General features: G+C 45.8%; 1 protein-coding gene across 1 annotated transcript in view; it reads left to right on the top strand.

The window, feature by feature from the left end:
* LOC144121558 (angiopoietin-2-like) overlaps positions 1 to 15485 on the top strand; it is a 45813-nt gene extending 30328 nt beyond the window's left edge. Inside the window, exon 4 of the mRNA XM_077654830.1 lies at positions 15314 to 15485. Coding sequence (XP_077510956.1) covers positions 15314 to 15379 — 66 coding nt within the window. The 3' untranslated portion in view covers positions 15380 to 15485. The remainder of the gene's footprint in view (positions 1 to 15313) is intronic.
* Positions 15486 to 18536: the final 3051 nt, after the last annotated feature.

Raw genomic sequence — 18536 nt, 5'->3', positions numbered from 1 at the left:
AGTTGAATCTAATCGCAGTTGTGTCCATTCTTGGTCGTCCTTCGTCTGCCAGCGCACGCATGTTTAAAAAAAAAAATTCTCTGGGAAAACCTCCCCATCAAAGTAGGCGCCACCTTTACTTGTTATAGACAAGAACCGCTCTTGGAAACGTATTTCTAAGCATCGTCGGGAGAGCAGATCTGTGCTTTATTATAGCAGCGCTCGTAAGCATCCTATGCTCTTCTGTATCAGAGAATGCGTGCGGCAAGCAGTTGGTTCTTCCGCCAATCGTAGGCTGTCTGATTTTCCTCGAACCGAACATTCCTGTTAGTCTAATTGGGCTTAGTGGCTTTGGCGCCAAGCTCCTGAGCGCTAGGTTGCGGAACGCAAACACAGCCGCAGTGGTCACATTTCGAGGGAGGACAAAGGCCGTGTGCTGCAAGACGCGAGTGCCCGTTAACAACCTCCGCGGGACAGAAAAATCCCGATCAATCCATAATGAAGTTTTTCTTCGTCCACGTGCGTACTCGGGATCCTACATTCTTAATGCTACCTTGATATAAGACAAATTTAAAATTACTCTACGAACCCTATTAAAGAAATAAAAACAAGCTTTTTTTTTCGGCCGCCGTTAGTCATCACCGCCGTGTCTGAAATCAAATACGAATGGTCTCCATCTCCGGTGTAGACAGTGGCAAGCGCCACTCGCTCATATCGAGCGGCGGCTATTGGTACGTATGCTCGGAACAGTGCGCTACATCGTAAATTGCCGTACCAGCTGTCCGCTTCTGGACACACGAATATAGGCACAGGCTGGTGCATGTTATTGATATTTTATCTCAGACACCATAGAAATCACCGACGGCCGCCAAACACTAAGCGAGTCTTGATTTTTGTACTCGGATCTAGAAAGCAAACAACAGTTCGAAAAGAATTTGTTTCATATTGGACAGATGAAAACGTGACATTCGCCAATTAGGAGTGCACTCGTTCCAAGCTTGCTATCACACGCCACAATTCTGGCCAAAAGCAGTTTTGAACGAGAAAGAATTTATGAGCGCACTTTTGTCATATATTGTACGATTTCACAATAAAAGCGAAAATATTCACAGATCTCCAAGCTGGCATTTTTCTTTTTTTGCCATTAATGCCCTTTCTATCGTCAATAGCGTTCCCCATTGGTTTCAAAATGCATTCTTAACTGCTCGGCGCGAGTGCTGGAAACTATATAAAAGAAAGATTTTGCCACATGGCGGAAGAATCAGCCATCGCCTTCAATATTTGTATACCGGTACTTTAAAGTTTTCCAATATTCAAAATTTTAGTTCATGAATGTTGGACACGTTTTTATCACGAAGCGTTGAAGTGCCAGCTATACCCCCATAGGAACGCCGTTGTGATGACTGCGCAGATCTAAACTGAGCCTAGCATGGTCGGCGGCGCTCTGGAGAGCTGTCTAGGAAATTGGCTCTTGCCTTTAGCAAGCGGATGGACACCTACACGGCAGGAGAACGGCGGAAGCGGGTGCTACCCTATTGAAAAAAACAACACCTATATGATTCAATAACCTAAGAGAACCTAAGCTCAGCAATCAATGATGCCTGGTGACATGGGACTTTTAAGAGTGTTATTTTGTCATTTCCGTCCTAATTTTTCAGTCTTCCTGGCGCATGCGTCTGATAGTCCATACGTGTCGCCTTCGTTATAACTGTCTTGGGAATAATTCTGTCGGAATTTAGCGCCTTGGTTGTGAGTGTCTTGTGGCTCAGTCGTTCGTGTTATTTATTTTTTTTTTGCTCTAAACCTTGCTCTGAACTCTAAACGGCGGAGATTTTCACCCTGTGCGGACCACAACTACCGCAGACCCCTAGTGACGCCGCTGTCGCGTAGCCCTTTTTAGAGCGCAGCTCTTACGCGCCCGTTTCTGCATGCGGTGTCGTAGTCGTTATCGTCGTAGTCGGCGCTTTCACAGGTAGCGTGTTACGGCAGCTGGCTGGTGGCGTGTTGATAGGTGCTAGTAGGGTGCCTCGATGCCAGCGCCGCCGGGGTGGAGGGAACTTCAGCGGCGCCACTATATTGAATCACACGGGATCAGCGGCGCAAGCGTTTGTAGCGGCGCCGTTCATGTTCTCGGCGCGCTTCAAAGTGCGTTAATTCGAACGGCCTTTTGCAGCGAGAGCTACACTGGGCTACCAGTCGAGCATTTCGCGGTACATGGGAGAGGCCAGTTGTGATTTAATATGGCGGCGTCGCTCAAGTTGTGTCCACCCGGCGCTGGCATCGAGGCACCCTAGGTACTAGCAGAGCGTAGCACCACCTGCCACGGTACGAGCGGAAAAATGAACAACGGGAAGGTGGTTGCCAGAGGAAGGTCCCGGAGGGTGGCTAGCAGCGTAACCCGCCACTTGCCAGCGGTGGCAAATGGCGCACGAAGAGCTGCGCTGAAATTTCGCATTACCGACTGTCGTAATCAGCTGTCTCTTTTTTTTTCTTTCGAGACTTTCTTACTTATCTTGTTTCGAGGCTTATGCTCTCAGAACACAGCGTAAGCCTGGGTTCAATACAAGCGCCCATTATTTCGCAACAAAACTCGCGAGCTGCGTCAGAAATAAACGGAACACAATTTGCTCCCTGCGCTTTGCTGACAATCGATCGCTGACGGTGTTGAGCGTGCATAGCAATGAATAAACTGAGATGGCGTTTCCAAGAAAGTGGGACGTTGACTTACAGAAAGCTTGGTTAAATCGTCCTGTAAAGTGCGGCTTAACATTCAGGACGACTGCGAGGCGCGAGGAAAAATTCACAGAGGATCCGTGCGATTCATGCGCCAGACTATGCGTTTCCTTCAGTGTTCCTCCGGGAAGAGCGCCCGTTGCCGTCGATAGGATCAGACCGTGGGAGCGGGTGAGATGAAATTAGCCACTGTGTGACACGTCATAGCCCTGCTCCACTCGCCAGGTCCAATGCAGCGATCGCCCAGTGGCGCACCTGGCCCTCTCTCTGCCAATCTTCGACTCCATCTACAGCGGTGTCCCTCTCGCCACACGATCCCCCCCCCCCCCCCCCTCGGGTCCTCTTCTCTCTCTCTCACCTCCCGTCTTCCTTTCTGCTTCCCTACTTCTGCCAATCACGGCTTCAGACCCCAATGCCGGACACTTAGTGCGATAATGGGCGCTACAATGCATGAAAAGTGCCAGTGATCGCGCGTCTAGAATAATTGCATAAACAATCACTCTTAAGAATTAAAGAAAACTGTGCCCTCTCCTTTAGTTTTTTGATTGAGCAGAAAAGAGAATTTGGAACGGCCAGTCTTCTTATAGAGCTGTTTAGAGAAAAGTGTAATTTCGCAACAGAAGAATGAAAAAATAAAAATTTGTTTTTGACGAAAGGAAATGACGCAGTAACTGTCTCACATATCTTCGGTGGACATCCGAAGCGCGCCGTAAAAGAAGGAATAAAGGAGTGAGTGAAAGAAGAAAGGAAGAAAGCGCCGCCGTAGTGGAGGCCTCCAGAACAATTTCGATCACCTGAGTATCTCTAACGTGCGCTGACATCGCACATCACACAGGCGTCTTTTGCGTCTTTTTTTTTGTTTTAGAACACTTGTAGTCACATAATTGTCGTTAGTAGCTTTGCTACAGAACTGCGATCCAGGACCATGCTGGAGTAAGAGATCATCACCATTAAGGGCTGACTGACAGTGAGAGTGACAAAACAGGAGTGCATGTCCGAGCTTGGCCTGTCGCCGGACACATAATAAATTTGATGACTGATTGGGCATCATTAGAGAATCCCTGCACTTAGTTTAGGCATTACGAACTGGGGCCACGGGTGCGACGACGAGGAAAAAATAAGTGTATGCTGGCGGCAAAACGGTCGCGATATGCAGGCCGAAACATTATACAGCAGCCTAGTCGTCGGTCGGGCGCACTGTTTGTCGGGCTGTAGAATAATAATAATAATAATTGGTTTTCCGGGGGAAAGGAAATGGCGCAGTATCTGTCTGATGTCTGAGTACTGAGTGATGTCAGTGCACGTTACAGAACTCCACGTGATCGAAGTTATTCGCAGACCTTCACTAAGACGCCCCTAATTGTCGGAGTCGCCTTGGGACGCTAATCCCCATATACCATTAAACATTACTTTTTTGCATCCGTCACATTTACCGCACCATCCAGCGCGACTTCGTTCATGAATTCCAACTTTGAGAGCAGTGCTGTCGCGGCGCTCGAGCGTATGAGCTCGCAAGGTTTTTTTCATATTCCACCAACTTCTTTTTTGTCGAGGAAGAGCTGTATCTGTTCTATATGCATGTACGAAAATAAAAACTAGTGAATTAGCTGTTTTTTGAGATGCTTTATAATTTAACATAAGAAGATTCTTCAGTTACGGAATAGCTGCTAAGTTCAGTTTGTCAAGTTATTTATTATTATTTTGAACAAAATATAGGAGTACTCTGCCGTACTACACACAATGGTCACAACATGGTTGAAGTTCAACATGGTTGAGGTTGAGGGGTTTTTAAATATTGGCTAAAATTAGCTGGATTACTGAGCATAGCGGAACGGTGCCCAGATTGCCGACACATAAATGCCGATAGGAATATGCATCACCTCCAGGTCCCAGAAACCTGTCAGTGTGCAGCTTGAACTGCTCAGCCTCGCTGTAAACCCGTACGCTTGCGTAGGCGACCGAAGCTCTGTTTTCTCTCGTGTTCAGCAGTACCACGCAAGAGACGTGGTCTCACTGCTCGATGTCAGCTTGTGCAACGCACGGTTTACCTCCAGGTCCCAGAAACCTGTCAGTGTGCAGCTTGAACTGCTCAGCCTCGCTGTAAACCCGTACGCTTGCGTAGGCGACCGAAGCTCTGTTTTCTCTCGTGTTCAGCAGTACCACGCAAGAGACGTGGTCTCGCTGCTCGATGTCAGCTTGTGCAACGCACGGTTTCCGGCGTGTTGCATCCCACTCATTGCGAAGGGGTTCAGGTTACCGCGCGACTTATGACGAGCGAAAAGCTCCGATAACCGACACTGTTTCTAGAAACCACTGGAAAGAGACAGCTGCTTTAGTAACTGTTATACGGCTGAGTACGGGCGCAAGGACACAGAAAAACATTCAGTTCTACTTTTCGCTTCAAAGTGGCGGATTAACTGGCGGTACATTAAGGGATTACAGGAAAAAGCAGACGGTATTGCACGCTTTTCTCCCAAACAGTTATTTAATGAAGGTGAAAGATTGCTTTTATAAAGAAAAAAAAGCCGCTTTATAAATTAAATCCGCTTTAAAACGAGAGTTTTCTCCACTGGACGTCCACGAATATGGCTTAACTTGCGGTCACCTGCCTTGCAGAGGTACATTTTTAAATCCTTGACATGTGTTATGTGGGACGTCGGGGCCACAATCGTTATATATATGAATAAAAAGCATTTCATTAAGTCCGAACATTAGCAGTTAACAGATATGGCATAATAAGGCATGACAAAGCGAAGTAAATATGCTAAAGATTACCTGGAGGGGATGGAGGGACTACACGGGAAGTCTATATTTGCATTGCAGGTGTCAGAAAGTGCCAGCCGAATAGAATGTTTTAATTGGAAGAAAAATAGTATTTTTCGTCTTCCTTCCGTGTCATGAGTGTGTACTAGGAGGGCTGCCGTTAAGGAAACAGGAAAAAAGCGCCATGGAGACTTACGCTGGCTTTGAGGTGATGGTGGCGAAATCGTTTTTCCCTAGCAATTGAAATGGCGGTGTAATCGCCGAACAAATGCTAGGTAAAAACGATTTCGCAGGCTTTACCAGCATTTTTTCACGCATTCGGCCGTTTTAAACTCATTGAATTCGAAAACATCTTCAGTTTCCTTTAAGCGTGCCTAAAGGTTTGGCCGACTTGTTGCTCGAACAGTGCTAGTTCGTCAGGCTCTCCGGATAAGGCTTCGGCGTTTAACTCTACCAGGTTCAGCGTCCAATAGCGGTCCGTCCTGATGGAAATATTCTTAGCCTTCCCCGTTGCGTCACGTGTTCACTTTGCTCTCCAGCCACTGCAGACTGAAGACCGAGAGCTAGTTGGTGTGTTTCAATAGGAGCTGATGGCCACGTGCTTCTCGAGGGTATCCAAATCCTTTTCTGGTGGGCGGGTGTGTTCGAATCTGGCGCCGTAATTATGCCACACCCCAGGCTTGAATGTTCAATTACCTCGGCTTTAGAGCTGCTCTTTTTCTCCTGTGAAGAACTGCGGCGGCACCGCGATTCAAACCGTGGTCCTCCTGAACGCGAGGCGCATGCTCTGCCTTTACGCAACCAGTGCTATCTCAGTTAGATATGAAAACTTCTCTTTAAACGCCACTCCGAGCTGCAGGCGACGTAACAATTCTGCACTCCTGTGGCAGCGGTCCGGCTTCAGCTTAAACTGCCGTAATAGGTCGAGGTTGTGTAGGTGGTCTACCTGGTCGTGCTGCAGGCAAACACGGCGTTTGTAACTTATTGAATATTTTTCATCGTCTTCGCTGCCCAGCGAGCTAGAAGAGAAAGACCGTTGGGAGTTTGCACCGGGGGACACGTACTGGGACGTTCTGGACTCCATGTTGGTTTAGGGTGCACTCGTTAAGCCCCCTTCTCACCGTCGAAGAGTTTCCAGTGTTTGGGTGCCTGCCCCAGGCCCATGCTCAACATAACTCGAATGCAGATATTTTGCTCAGTGTCATGAGTCTGTGCTCACTTCACTGGGGCTGGCAAGAATACCACTGTAAGTCTCGAGCACGCAATGTGGAAAGAGTGCGAATGATTCGTAGACCTTAGACTTGGCTTGCTCTGGGTTTCTGGATCTATGTTTTATTTATTTATGTATTTATTTTTCATTTATTGATGGATTTAAGTTACTCTCTTGGCCCAGAGGGCATTATAGAGGGGAGTGATACGGTAGAAAACAAAGAAAAAAGAAAAGTTGCCAGCACTCTTGCATTGCAACAGTGCTGTTCTGATTTGGTCAGTTCCGTTAGCAATAGTGTTCACCGTAAACGCGATCAGCAAATCCTGGCCAGCAAAGGGTTCTCTTGACAAAGCACAATTAGGGAAACCCTTGAGAGAGATTTCTACAAGCATTGCGCTTCTACGACATTTCTTTGTTTACCTAAGCTGTGCTTTTGCAGTCGAAATGATATACTTGCGACCTTGGGGCACTGATTCTTCAGTATGTAAAAAAAAAAACAGTTCCGCCGACCTGAAAAAAAAACAAAGTTCCTGGACACTTTAGATCTCTGCACGGGGGTCCTGTTCAAATGGCGGCCTGGAATTTCTAATCATGCAGACCACATCAAACCCGTTGAATCGAAACGACAGAAATTCAAAACTGATCTACGTACACGATTTGCGGTAGTTACTCAGGCCTGATCTGAATCTATAAATATGATGTCTTTCTTCTGAACAAGGCCCACTTGCTGGGACCTGAGACGTCAAGAAAATGTTTACTCGTGGACATCACTGCTTATTTTAAGTTATATCCTCCCATCACAAGGGACTCCGTTACATCCTCAACATGATTCCTCAATCGAGTTAAACTTAATATTCTAAATTTGAGTCCTTTCAAGGTGAATATTGCGTGATCGCACGAACATGCAGACCAACGAGCCGAGGGAAATTGCTGAAAAAAAAATAGAGCGAATAACACCCAATAAACAGCGTACTAAAGAATTTCGACGCTATCCATTACATTGAAATTCTGCGCAACCCCTCTTAAAAAATATAAAATAATGTTGATGAATTTTTTTGTTGCTTAACTTATGGTTTCCGGTTGCTTTTTCTCCATGTTGCTATAGTTATGGCCTCTAGTTTGCAATCTTTATGTTATCAAGGCAAGCAAGGCAGCAATGTGGGCTAGTTAGTTGTACGTGTTGGTTGGTTGACTCCTCCTGCCTACCGCGTTGAGTTAAAAAATAAAATGGCGGGAGCCAGGACGTTTAATCCGATTTAATTAGAGCAATCAGCCGCAGAGGACAATAATTCGAAATTTCAAAGAATGCCCGGCACGTGTAGGTAGAGTTCCCGCGGTAAAAAGACGATTTCAGATTCCTCTTTAGTGCACCTTTACGGCGCGGTTCGGGTTTCCAATGGGATAAGTGAGACAGGCGTAATTTGCTTTCCTTAGAACTAATGTTTATTTCATTTTCATTCTCTTAAGGGCGCGGTTCAGGTGTCGGTCTCCACGTCAGGCGTCGCATCGATCACACCTATTGCGTTCGGCTGAACGCATCAAAGCGCACCGGCGTACGTTTTTGCAAAACCCACTTTCATGACCTGCTCATTAGATGCCGGCAGACGCTTTCCCGCTCGACCGCAGGTCAAGGGAAATGGTCAAGGTCAAAGGTACAATGTTAAAGGTCAATGTCAAAAATCAAAGGTCAAAGTTGAGATGGTTGGTGTAACAGCCGCTGGTGTCGCTGCTGTAGCTGACGTCATGTGTCGAACCTGACTACCACCAGTTATACTAATGGTTTGACCTTTACGTACATTAAAAGTGAAACTTGCGGCCACCGTGACCACTAGCAACATCCAAGGTCAATCTTGCGGCTTAGCTGACGGCCCGAAAAGATGGCGTAGTGAAGCTTTTCGCTTCAAAAAGGACCACTGAAGCGACGGGCAGAGGACAACCGCGCACTAACAAGCTGAGATTTATTCTGGTGCGAAGGCCTGTAAATACATTTCATGCATATGCTCAAAACAATCAATTGATTGCCAACGGCTGTGTCGCAGGCTCCTTCGTTTCTTGATTAGTTCTAACACCCCACTTGATAACAACACCGAGGATGTGCTTATGCACTCGTCTTCACCGGCCTCCCGTATGTCACAGGCTTCTTTTATTTCTCTTTCTTTCTTGTCCCTTGCACGAGCTAAAATTGTAGTCCGTTCAAATTAAGCTGAAGATTTGTGATTTGCGAAATGGGCCAAGGATTCCAGGATTCGTTATTTTTCTTAGGTTATTGCTGTGCTCTTTTAGCCTTGTGTTTACACATCTGCCTGATTGACCTATGTAACTACTGCCGCATGAGTAGGAAATTTTGTGGACTATACCGTTAACACATTCTACGAACTTTTCTTTGTGTGCGATACCACATGTGTTAGCAACTTTTTTCTTCGATTTATTCATTTCATGACAAAGGCTCACTATTTCCCGGGGTACGGAAAACACCAGGGGAACATCACATCTGTTTGCTACTTCCTTTAAGCCGTGTGAAACATTATGTACATAGGGAATGACAATCAATCCAGTGGCCTGCTCTGTATGCCCTTTTTGTGGTATTTTGCTATCCAGTAGCTTTTGTAGGTTCTTTTGAACCACAGATGTTATTAGCGTGTCAGGGTACATACGTATTCCTAGCCTATCAACTTACCTCTTGATGCGGCACTCTACCTCATCACAACACTAATTTTCAAGACACTGCGCCAAACTGTAGCTTGCTAAACTCCTTTTCACCAACTTAGAGTGCGCAGAATGATAACTTAAAAAGATTTTTCCTGTTTACGTCAAGTACGTCCAAGACGTGTGCTTCCCACCTCCTTTTATCTCTATGTCCAACAATCTAATCACAGAGTTCTTTGGCAGCTCGAACGTAAATTCCATCCCGGCGAAAATCTCTGCGACAACGTCTAATATACTGCCTAGTGACAATTGGTTTGCAAACGCAAAAGGGAAACAAAGCAGGAAATCAGCAACAAAATGAAATGCCGCCAGTAATTTAAACTGTGCCATTCCTGATTGATGTATTTATGTGCCCTCGTACGAGAATAAATCTCAATGCGCGCTTGTCCTGTGTCCGTTGTTTCAGTTGTCGTTTTATGTAGCGCGTTATTCCCATCAAGTTTATGTTCTATTGAACTGCATTCCAATATGGCTATCTGAGTGTACATAACCTTGAATCTTTCCTACTGGTTACTAAGAATTGATTATACAAATTGCTGTTGAATGGTTTCTTAGTTTTACACCAACTTTTTCCGTAAAGTTGAAGGATTAAATTTCTGTAACACAGCGCCAGGGCTTGTACGAAGTCGAAATTGCAGTATATTTTTAGAAGAACTTTTTTTAGAAGAACTCTTATTTAGAAGAACTTTTACTTGCGTCCATAGGTTTGTAGCTGGCAAAAACATTATGAAATGCACATTCCTGAAGGATGGATAGTGAAGCTTCTAACCTTTGTTGAGGCCTTCAGCATGATATGATGAGAAGTCACTAAAAGTGTCTTCTAATTTGCTATTTTCTTCCATGGTCAGTGCTCCCTGCCGCACTTTTAAGAGTGGTGCAGGAGGTGTGTGACTCTTGCGACTGGTGGCGTTTCGGACTAGAACAATCGAAGTTCCAGGGTGAGAACGTGACTAGGCACCCGAATAATAAAGTTTCGCGGCTCTCAAGTTTACCGTAACCGTTCTTTTTTGCGAAATGTGGAACCGGCGCCGGAGGTGGAGTATTGAAACCGAGAGCGCATTTGGAAAATTAATAAGGATAACGCTGGAATTGCGTGGTGTTTAATGCGAAGCAATTTATTAATGCTCACGGCATTGTTGGCAAACAGCGAGAAAATCACGCTTTCCGCCCACTAGAAAAAGGATGCTAATTTATGCCGTATCGCGTTCAATCCAACTGCGTCCTCGATGAAAATAGGCGATCGCCTTCCGTGTGGTCATTGTGCACAATGCACAGACGCTGATTAGCGTTTGCAGGAGGCAACGCGCTCAGCGTACCGCAAAACAGAAAGTCCGTATGCTTAGCCTCTGTTACACTGCACTAAAAGGGGACTGGTACGGAAGGTGTATGATGCGGGTCAGATTTCTAGCGCACTCACCGTCCAGCCTCCACCGTCGGTGCCCATGCCGCTGTACACTTTCTGGCCAGAACGACCATCCGCATTGCGGAACACGTTGCACACTCCGCTAATGCGCTGGCCGGCCCGCAGGAGGTCGCCGCAATGGTGCGGGTGCATTAAACTTGAAATGAAAAAAACACTACAAAAAATAATCATGGAATGGCCCACGCTTGAACCTGCGGCTGTGGCTGCGGCTGGGTAAATTTTGTTTCTTATACTAAGGATTCGGCGAGTTGCGTCTGTTCCTGCATGCACTTGCATCCTGACCACTATGCAATTTATCGCGAGGTTCCTATTGATGATGACATATTAATACTGCAGTCTCATTCAAGTAACACTGATGTTTGTTGCGCCAAACGGCATATGGTACTAAACATTAACAAGTCTAAAATAATGCGTGTCTCTTTAGAAGGTGATTGTACAGCGGTGCACACATTCAATTACACTCCGCTTCAGTCCGTGTCATCATACAGATGTCTTGGCCTAACCATTTCTTCCACATTAAATTGGAATGCTAACAGTGATAAATTACTAGCAACGCCAATCGCACGTTAGAATACTTAAGGCTTAATTACAGCAAAGCTCCTAATCCATTTAAACTTGTTTATAAAACTCCCCTGTGTCAGAAACTTGAATACGCTGCTTCCATCAGGGATTCTATTAAGTATATTTTAGCTCATACTGTTGAAATGGTTGAAAATAATGCTATTCAAGTTGTTCATTCCAATTATAACCAAGGAACCAGCATAACAATAATGAGGGCTATCGTAGATTTATCGTGTCTGTCATTGCGCTCCAAAATTTTTCGCGTTTGCGTGCATGATAAAACCTTCTATCATGACTATCATGAGTCTCTACCTTTAAGTCTACAATCATGAGTCTCTACATTCAAGACATTCAAGTCGCAACTTTTGATTTACAATTTCAGCTTTCTGTACTTATGAATCTTTTTGCTGTTTACGGCAGCGTCTAGAGAAGAGTTTTCATTGGTGATGAAAATACTGGAATACTGTCAGGGAAACTCTTTACCCTTGATATTGCTTCTCGGAGCTTGTGTTTTTATCTTGTACTTAACGTACTCTGCAAGTTTATAGTGGACCTCAAGTGCCTTCACTTATATATTTGCCACATACGCGATGAAAACTTCCCTTACGCATTCAAAGGGCTTTCCTACACAAAATTTGTACTATGTATATGCCTTTAACCTCATTTATAACTCGAGTTTCAAAGTCGGCAAACTTCCGCGTGCGACCTCAGCGGGGTGTTGACCCCTATGTCAACCGATAGTTAAGCACCACGCTGCGAGTTCAATGCACAGTGGTAGAGGCCGAGCTTTGAATAGGGCCAAAGGAGGAACATCTAAAATAGCGTCAATAGCAGCATACTCCTGATAACCCATGTTATTGTAATGTTATTTATTAATAATGGTAAGAATACTAGTTGTCTATTTACTTGTTTTGAAGTGCAAAGAAAAAAGCAGAACTTGCTCGAAGCGTATTTTATGAAAAAAAAAATGCTACAGCTCAGGTTGCATCGGTGACACATCTATCAGACTTCATAACAGTGAAGTGCCTATCTTCGAATAAACTTTAGTTGCAAATTCGCGCTCATCCCGCCTTGTCCTGACTTCAAAATACCGTCTTTTTTTCCGCAACCTATCGCCTCTTCGCCATTGTAGTCTGTCCCGAGTAAAGTTTCGTAGGTCCAATAAATTTTGAATGTGAATGGAGGACCTCAGAATGCGTTCACTTGTAATCTCCTGCGTTATGAAGAGCACGTGTTGTTGCAAGCAGCGGATGACCCGATAAGAATGAATTAAAGGTAGTGACACGCATCGTTTCTCGCTCACAAAGAAAGGAATCGGTCGTCTAAGTTGCAATTTTCAGTGATCGCCTTTTCAAAGCTCAAGACCACCAGCTTCTCTGAGCAGAAAGTGACGAAGAGGGTCGGTTTTAAGAAACAAATCTGCACTTTTAAACACGGCCCATGCAACAGGCAACGCCATGAAGGCTGCACTGCGACACACGTCCGCAAGCGCAAGAACATTCGCTCAGACTTAGAATCAAATCTTGGATTGCCTGTGAGCGACATCTTTCGGAGTGCCCTGTCCATAATGGTTGATACCTGATGCCTGCAATGGTTCCACTCTGTGCAAGCAGAAAAATGTTTAAACTCTTGAAGTAGATATCAAGAATGGGGAAGAATGACCTTTGGAGGCACAATATTTGTTACAGTGGCGTCCTTCACTTGATGAAATGGCTTATATTCTGGATGTATGCCTTTTGACGTGTCACCTCAGATGATTCTTTTGCCTGAAATAAACCTCTAACCATTGAATGAACAACGGCTTACGTGCGTGCTTCACTTTAACGAATACATAAAGCTTGTATAGGCATCTGCAGCAGCCACAAAACTTGCGTGTGACGAGTCCAGCGTTTTAACAGGCTTGGCACCACCGGCGGACGTCTGCATGCATTGACACTTTCTTGCGCAGCGTTCCCAAGTTAAGCTCAACTTTTTGGCGCCCTCCAGAAGAAGGAAATGAGGCCTTTAAGATTAGTGCTCCAATAGGAGAGGCAGATGCATTGGTTTATGTCTATACATACATAATTCAATTTACCCTGTGTTGCAAGGAATCGAAACACGTTTGTGCAGCGGTACAACAACAAGGAATTGCCTCGATCAAAATTGCGGGAGCCTCATTAATGTAGCAAGACTGCACACATCTCAGTCAGCTTTCAGTGAATCAAGAATGTGAGTAGCGTAAAGGCGAATCTTTAGCCGCAGCAATGCGACGCCGCGCACAGGTGTCTTATCCGAAAAAAAAAATGTGTCACTGGTCATCGAATTTTCTCATTGGCTGCAGGGAAGTGACGTCATCACACTAGATGATTCCTATTGGAAGAGAATTCACCAGACCGGATATGCCACCATGCACAAGTGACATCGACACACATAAACGACCCAAAACGCGATGTAGAGGCACCAAGAGCCTCTAATGCTAACGCATTGCCGTTTAATGCAATTAGGAGCCCTGTGAATATTTTATGCCCTCCACTGCGTGACGTACGTACCTTCCCTTCCTAGAATTTCCATATTCAATCTGTTCTTCTTTCTTCGCCGCGCGTTCATCGTGTCCACTCTGTGGGAAACCATCACCCCTTTTTCCTACTCTATAGACAGTATCCTCCTCTTCGCACAAGAACATCTTGGAGAACGCCCCTGTTAACCCTTTTTTGCCTTTGTGTCAGCGTTTCCTTTCGTCATCTATTACGTGTACCTCTTATACGTGCAGGCCACTTTTTCTAGCTTTTTTCTACGCTACGAGAAAAAGACATAAGCTAAAAAATCAAGTTTCCGGACAATGTAGTGTGCCTACGTAGTAGTTCGTGCTTCCTTGCGAAATAGAAAACTATACACGGTGATATTGTTGAAGGAAGGGGGTGAAGAAAATTTCTTGAAACATTGGGTGAAGGCAAGCTTTTCAGTTTTGGAACTGTTCGATGGCTGCAGCAAGTACAGCTGTTCTGTATACCTCTGATAACGCTGTATTTATGACTAATGCAAAGATCACTACAAACATAAATAAAGTTAGACCAAACCTGTCCGACACTTTCAAGGAGTAATTTGTATGGGCTTTCGGCGGATTCCACAGCTTGAGAAAAGCAGCGTGGTTGCATGACGTATACACCGCCTTACGCGACAGGCATTAGGAACTAAGATGTTCGGAATCCGTGCGAAATGGCTTCATTGATCAGACGCTGGCATTCTAAACAAAAGACTGCCTATGTTATGTCCGAGAGGAAGCGGCTGGCTGACAAGGTTTCAGACTGACCTAGCCAACCTACATGTTACGTGGTAATTATTGCTCTTTTTGGCTGCTGGCTGCGTTCTTGCGGTACCATTTTCAAGAATCTAGTCCTTAGTTCTGGGTCTTGTCTGTTCTCACTTCTTGCCTGCGTCTGTCTATGCACTGTATGCGGCCCTTGGGTGGCCTACGCAGACCTGTCCCTGGAACTTTCTGCAGAGCAGTGCTTGGCTTCTCTCCACGCAGTCAACCCTATAAAGAATATGGCTATCTCCAGTTAGTGTTTCAAGCGCAATGATTTCCTTATTATTATTATATTTTTCTAGCATCACGGCGTCTTCACTGGAGTTATTAAGCTCAAAGCACTGAGTATTGCACCAGTAATCATAACAATAAAAAATACACAACTCATTTGCTCGCCGGTTTGTTGCCGAATGCGTGCTCTAGGCACTGTGAAGTTCCCGTGGGCTTCGTCCTGTGGGAAAAGAAGGGTTTCTTTTCGCCTAAACCCATAGCTCCTGCCGCGCTTTCGGACAATGTTATAAGCGTGCGCCAGGGTCATTTTCCATGAACTAGTGAAAGACGATTTTCGCTACATGAAACAATGTTATAAAATTATAACACGAGAAAAAGTATGCCTATTTCTCTTCCTCTTTTCTTCTGTCCTCATTTGCAGGATGGGACGCCTTTGGCTACCACAGCGGCAATATGTTCTCCACTTTGGACAGGGACAACGACGTAGATGATGGAAGCTGCGCGATAAAATTCCAAGGCGTCTGGTGGTACTATAACTGCCATATTTCTAATTTGAATGGCCTCAACCTAAACGGCCACCATTCCAGCTATGCCAACGAAATTGACTGGTCTGTCAAAGACGGCCATACAGGTCTATACTACCATTCCTACCTCATTGTGCGTACGATGATCCGACCTGCTAGGTGCACATAGCGCGGCCGGGCGGAGTGTTACTCTAAACGTGCCGGGGAGACAGTGACGTGCGCTAAGTGATGTGCAAGAGCCTTGAGGGGAAGTGTCGTCTATTTTTGTTACATGCTGTGATGTATTTCGCGATTGCCAAAAGCAGCTACTTGCCTGGAGCTTTCCTTGATCACCAGTTTAGACTGCAGAGGGCACATGTTAGATTCACTCGTAAGGGCATACCTCTCCGCTGTTAGAATACCCCAGGCGAGCGGCGCAGGTGCACTTCAAAGCCATCGACTGCTTCTTCCAATGCCAGCTCTATTTATCACGATTTAATAGCGCGGGTTTCTGCTTATGTTAAGGGGCGCTAAGCCGTAGCTTGATTTTTGCTGTGGCTTTGTCTCTAAGAAGACTACGCCCGGTGTTCAGGCTGATACTGTACGTGCTGGTAACAGTTCTTTGAAAGTTGAAGGGTATTGTCGGACAGACGGGTCGGTGTTTGAATACAAGAATGTGAGAACATGCCAGATCAGTACTACAGTCCGGAACGGGCAGCAGTTTAGCCGTTCATTGCAAGAACTGCGAATCGAGGAAAAATGTGCACCTTTGTTGAGCAGCACACGCGTAATAAAAAAAATAGAAATCTCAGAAAGCAAGGGAGGCGTTCGAGGCTATGGCTATCAGACTTAAGGGTCAGAGTTGTGTCAGCAAACCATCTGATAGATTGTTTGAAAAGGAAATTGATTATTTCTCTTCGTAACGCCATGGAAGTGGGCGTTCTCGGTTTCATATACACTCCGGGTAACATTTTATCTTGCCTTTCTGCTTGTGCTGCTTCCTCCCCTATGTACTTTTTGTAAAGCGGAATAAACTAAGTTGATACTCAGCGCTAATGGCGTCAGTTCTTCCTTGTTTTGTGTGCTGCTCTGCGTAAAACCGCTTCTAATTCTATTCTAGTCACGCCTGAGCAAGAGTTCGGCTTGTATGCGTTAGTAAAAAGTATCTCACAGCTCTGGCGGCACCGATTGATGTACTCGTAGGTCCACAGGGTATTCATACAGGAGGTTTCTGTTTTCTATCTCCTGCGGGTACCTGTGGCTGCAGTAGAGTCCAAGAATGGCTTATGACGTATATTTAGTTAATTACGGACAAGGCGTAATGTGTGCTTAAATGCAAATTATCTCCGTAATAAAGCACAATAATCTTAGCGATCATTTCGCCGCTGGAAGTAGAAATTTATATAGAACAAAACAGCAAAATTGGAAGGCCTATCAAAGCGCCGCTATTCTCAAACACTCGTTGAAAATTTTTTAGTACGTGCGAACGCAGTGAATTGTATCTGACTTTATACAATAATTAGGCTGCAGAAGTGATGCGTTATTAAAAAACCTGCAAAAGCCATTTCTGCATTGTAATCTACGCAGGAATTTACAAGGATATTGTCACGTAGTGGTGACGGCAGTCGAAGCAGCGATGAAGACGGACGAAAGGGTCTTCTAAAAGAAAACTGTTTATTGGGCTGACTTGCACCCAAAATGGACTGAATCACTCGGCGGCGGCGAAGCGACAAGCGTGCTCGGCGGTCGTCGAACAGAATCCCCGCCGCTGTCGGCCGTGCTCAATTTAAAGCTGATAGCGAACTTTCGAGATAAAGAGCGCAAAGTTACTAGAACATTCCGGAACAACGTAGAATCAGCTCTGCTTGGCTGCAATCAATCCAGATAAATCTAGTCGCGTCTTGCGTCGCAAACAAAGCGATAAAGTGGTGTGGCGGCAGATTTGAAAAAAGAACAAACATTGCAAATATTCTCGGCATTTCTCGGCAATGAAGCATCGAGCCGATGCATTAAAACAAATAATGCGACTAGTAAGAGAAAAAACGGATCTTGCGAAACTAGAGCATGGAAATGCAACGGCCTTTAGCGCGCATAATACGGCTTTAGACGGACTACATGGACAACTTCAGGTCGTAAGCGGCGTCGCTGGGATGCAGTCATTGCGTCAGGGATAACTTCATAATCCAGTTCACCTAGCCGACGAAGAACCTTGTACGGGCCGAAATAGCGGCGCAAAAGCTTTGCAGTCAAACCACGGCGGCGAATGGGCGTCCACACCCAGTCTTGGTCTCCTGGCTTGTATTCCGTGTTGCATCTTCGTAGATTGTAGCGTCTGGCGTCGGACCGCTGCTGACCTTTGATCCGTAATCGGGCAAGCGTTCGAGCTTCTGCGCGTTGAAGGTAGGCGGCAACGTCGACGTTCTCTTCTTCTGTAACGTTGGGCAGCATGGCGTCTAGCGTGGTCGTGGCCTCCCTGCCATGGACGAGCCTAAAAGGCGTCATCTGGGTGGTCTCCTGCACTGCGGTGTTGTAGGCGAAGACGACGTAAGGCAGGATGACATCCAACGTTTTGTGTTCGGTATTGACATACATGGCGAGCATATCGGCGATGGTTTTGTTCAGGCGTTCGGTCAGTCCGTTGGTCTGCGGATGGTATGCAGTTGTACTCCGGTGGCTGGTTTGGCTGTACCGCAGGATGGCTTGCGTTAGTTCCGCCGTGAATGCTGTTCCTCTGTCCGTGATGAGCACATCGGGGGCGCCATGTCGTAGAAGAATACACTCCACGAAAAATTTGGCGACTTCTGCTGCTGTTCCGTTCGGTATGGCTTTCGCCTCGGCGTAGCGGCTCAGGTAGTCGGTCGCTATGATGATACACTTATTTCCAGATGTTAACGTTGGAAAAGGGCCAAGCAAGTCCATGCCTATCTGCTGAAAGGGCCTTGAGGGAGGTTCAATGGGGTTCAGAAATCCTGCTGGTCGTGTGAAAGGGGTCTTTCGTCGCTGACAATCTTGGCAGCTTTTCACATAATGTGCGACATCGGCAGACAGTCGGGGCCAGTAATACTAGTCTTGAATGCGGCGGAGGGTGCGAGTAAACCCGAGATGTCCAGCTGTCGGCTCGTCACGTGAAGCCTGTAGAAC

This window comes from Amblyomma americanum, chromosome 2 (assembly GCF_052857255.1).
Source record: "Amblyomma americanum isolate KBUSLIRL-KWMA chromosome 2, ASM5285725v1, whole genome shotgun sequence".
Classification (NCBI taxonomy): Eukaryota; Metazoa; Arthropoda; class Arachnida; order Ixodida; family Ixodidae; genus Amblyomma; species Amblyomma americanum.
The sequence above is the reverse complement of the archived record's forward strand: the minus strand, read 5'-3'. Positions and strand labels throughout refer to the sequence as shown.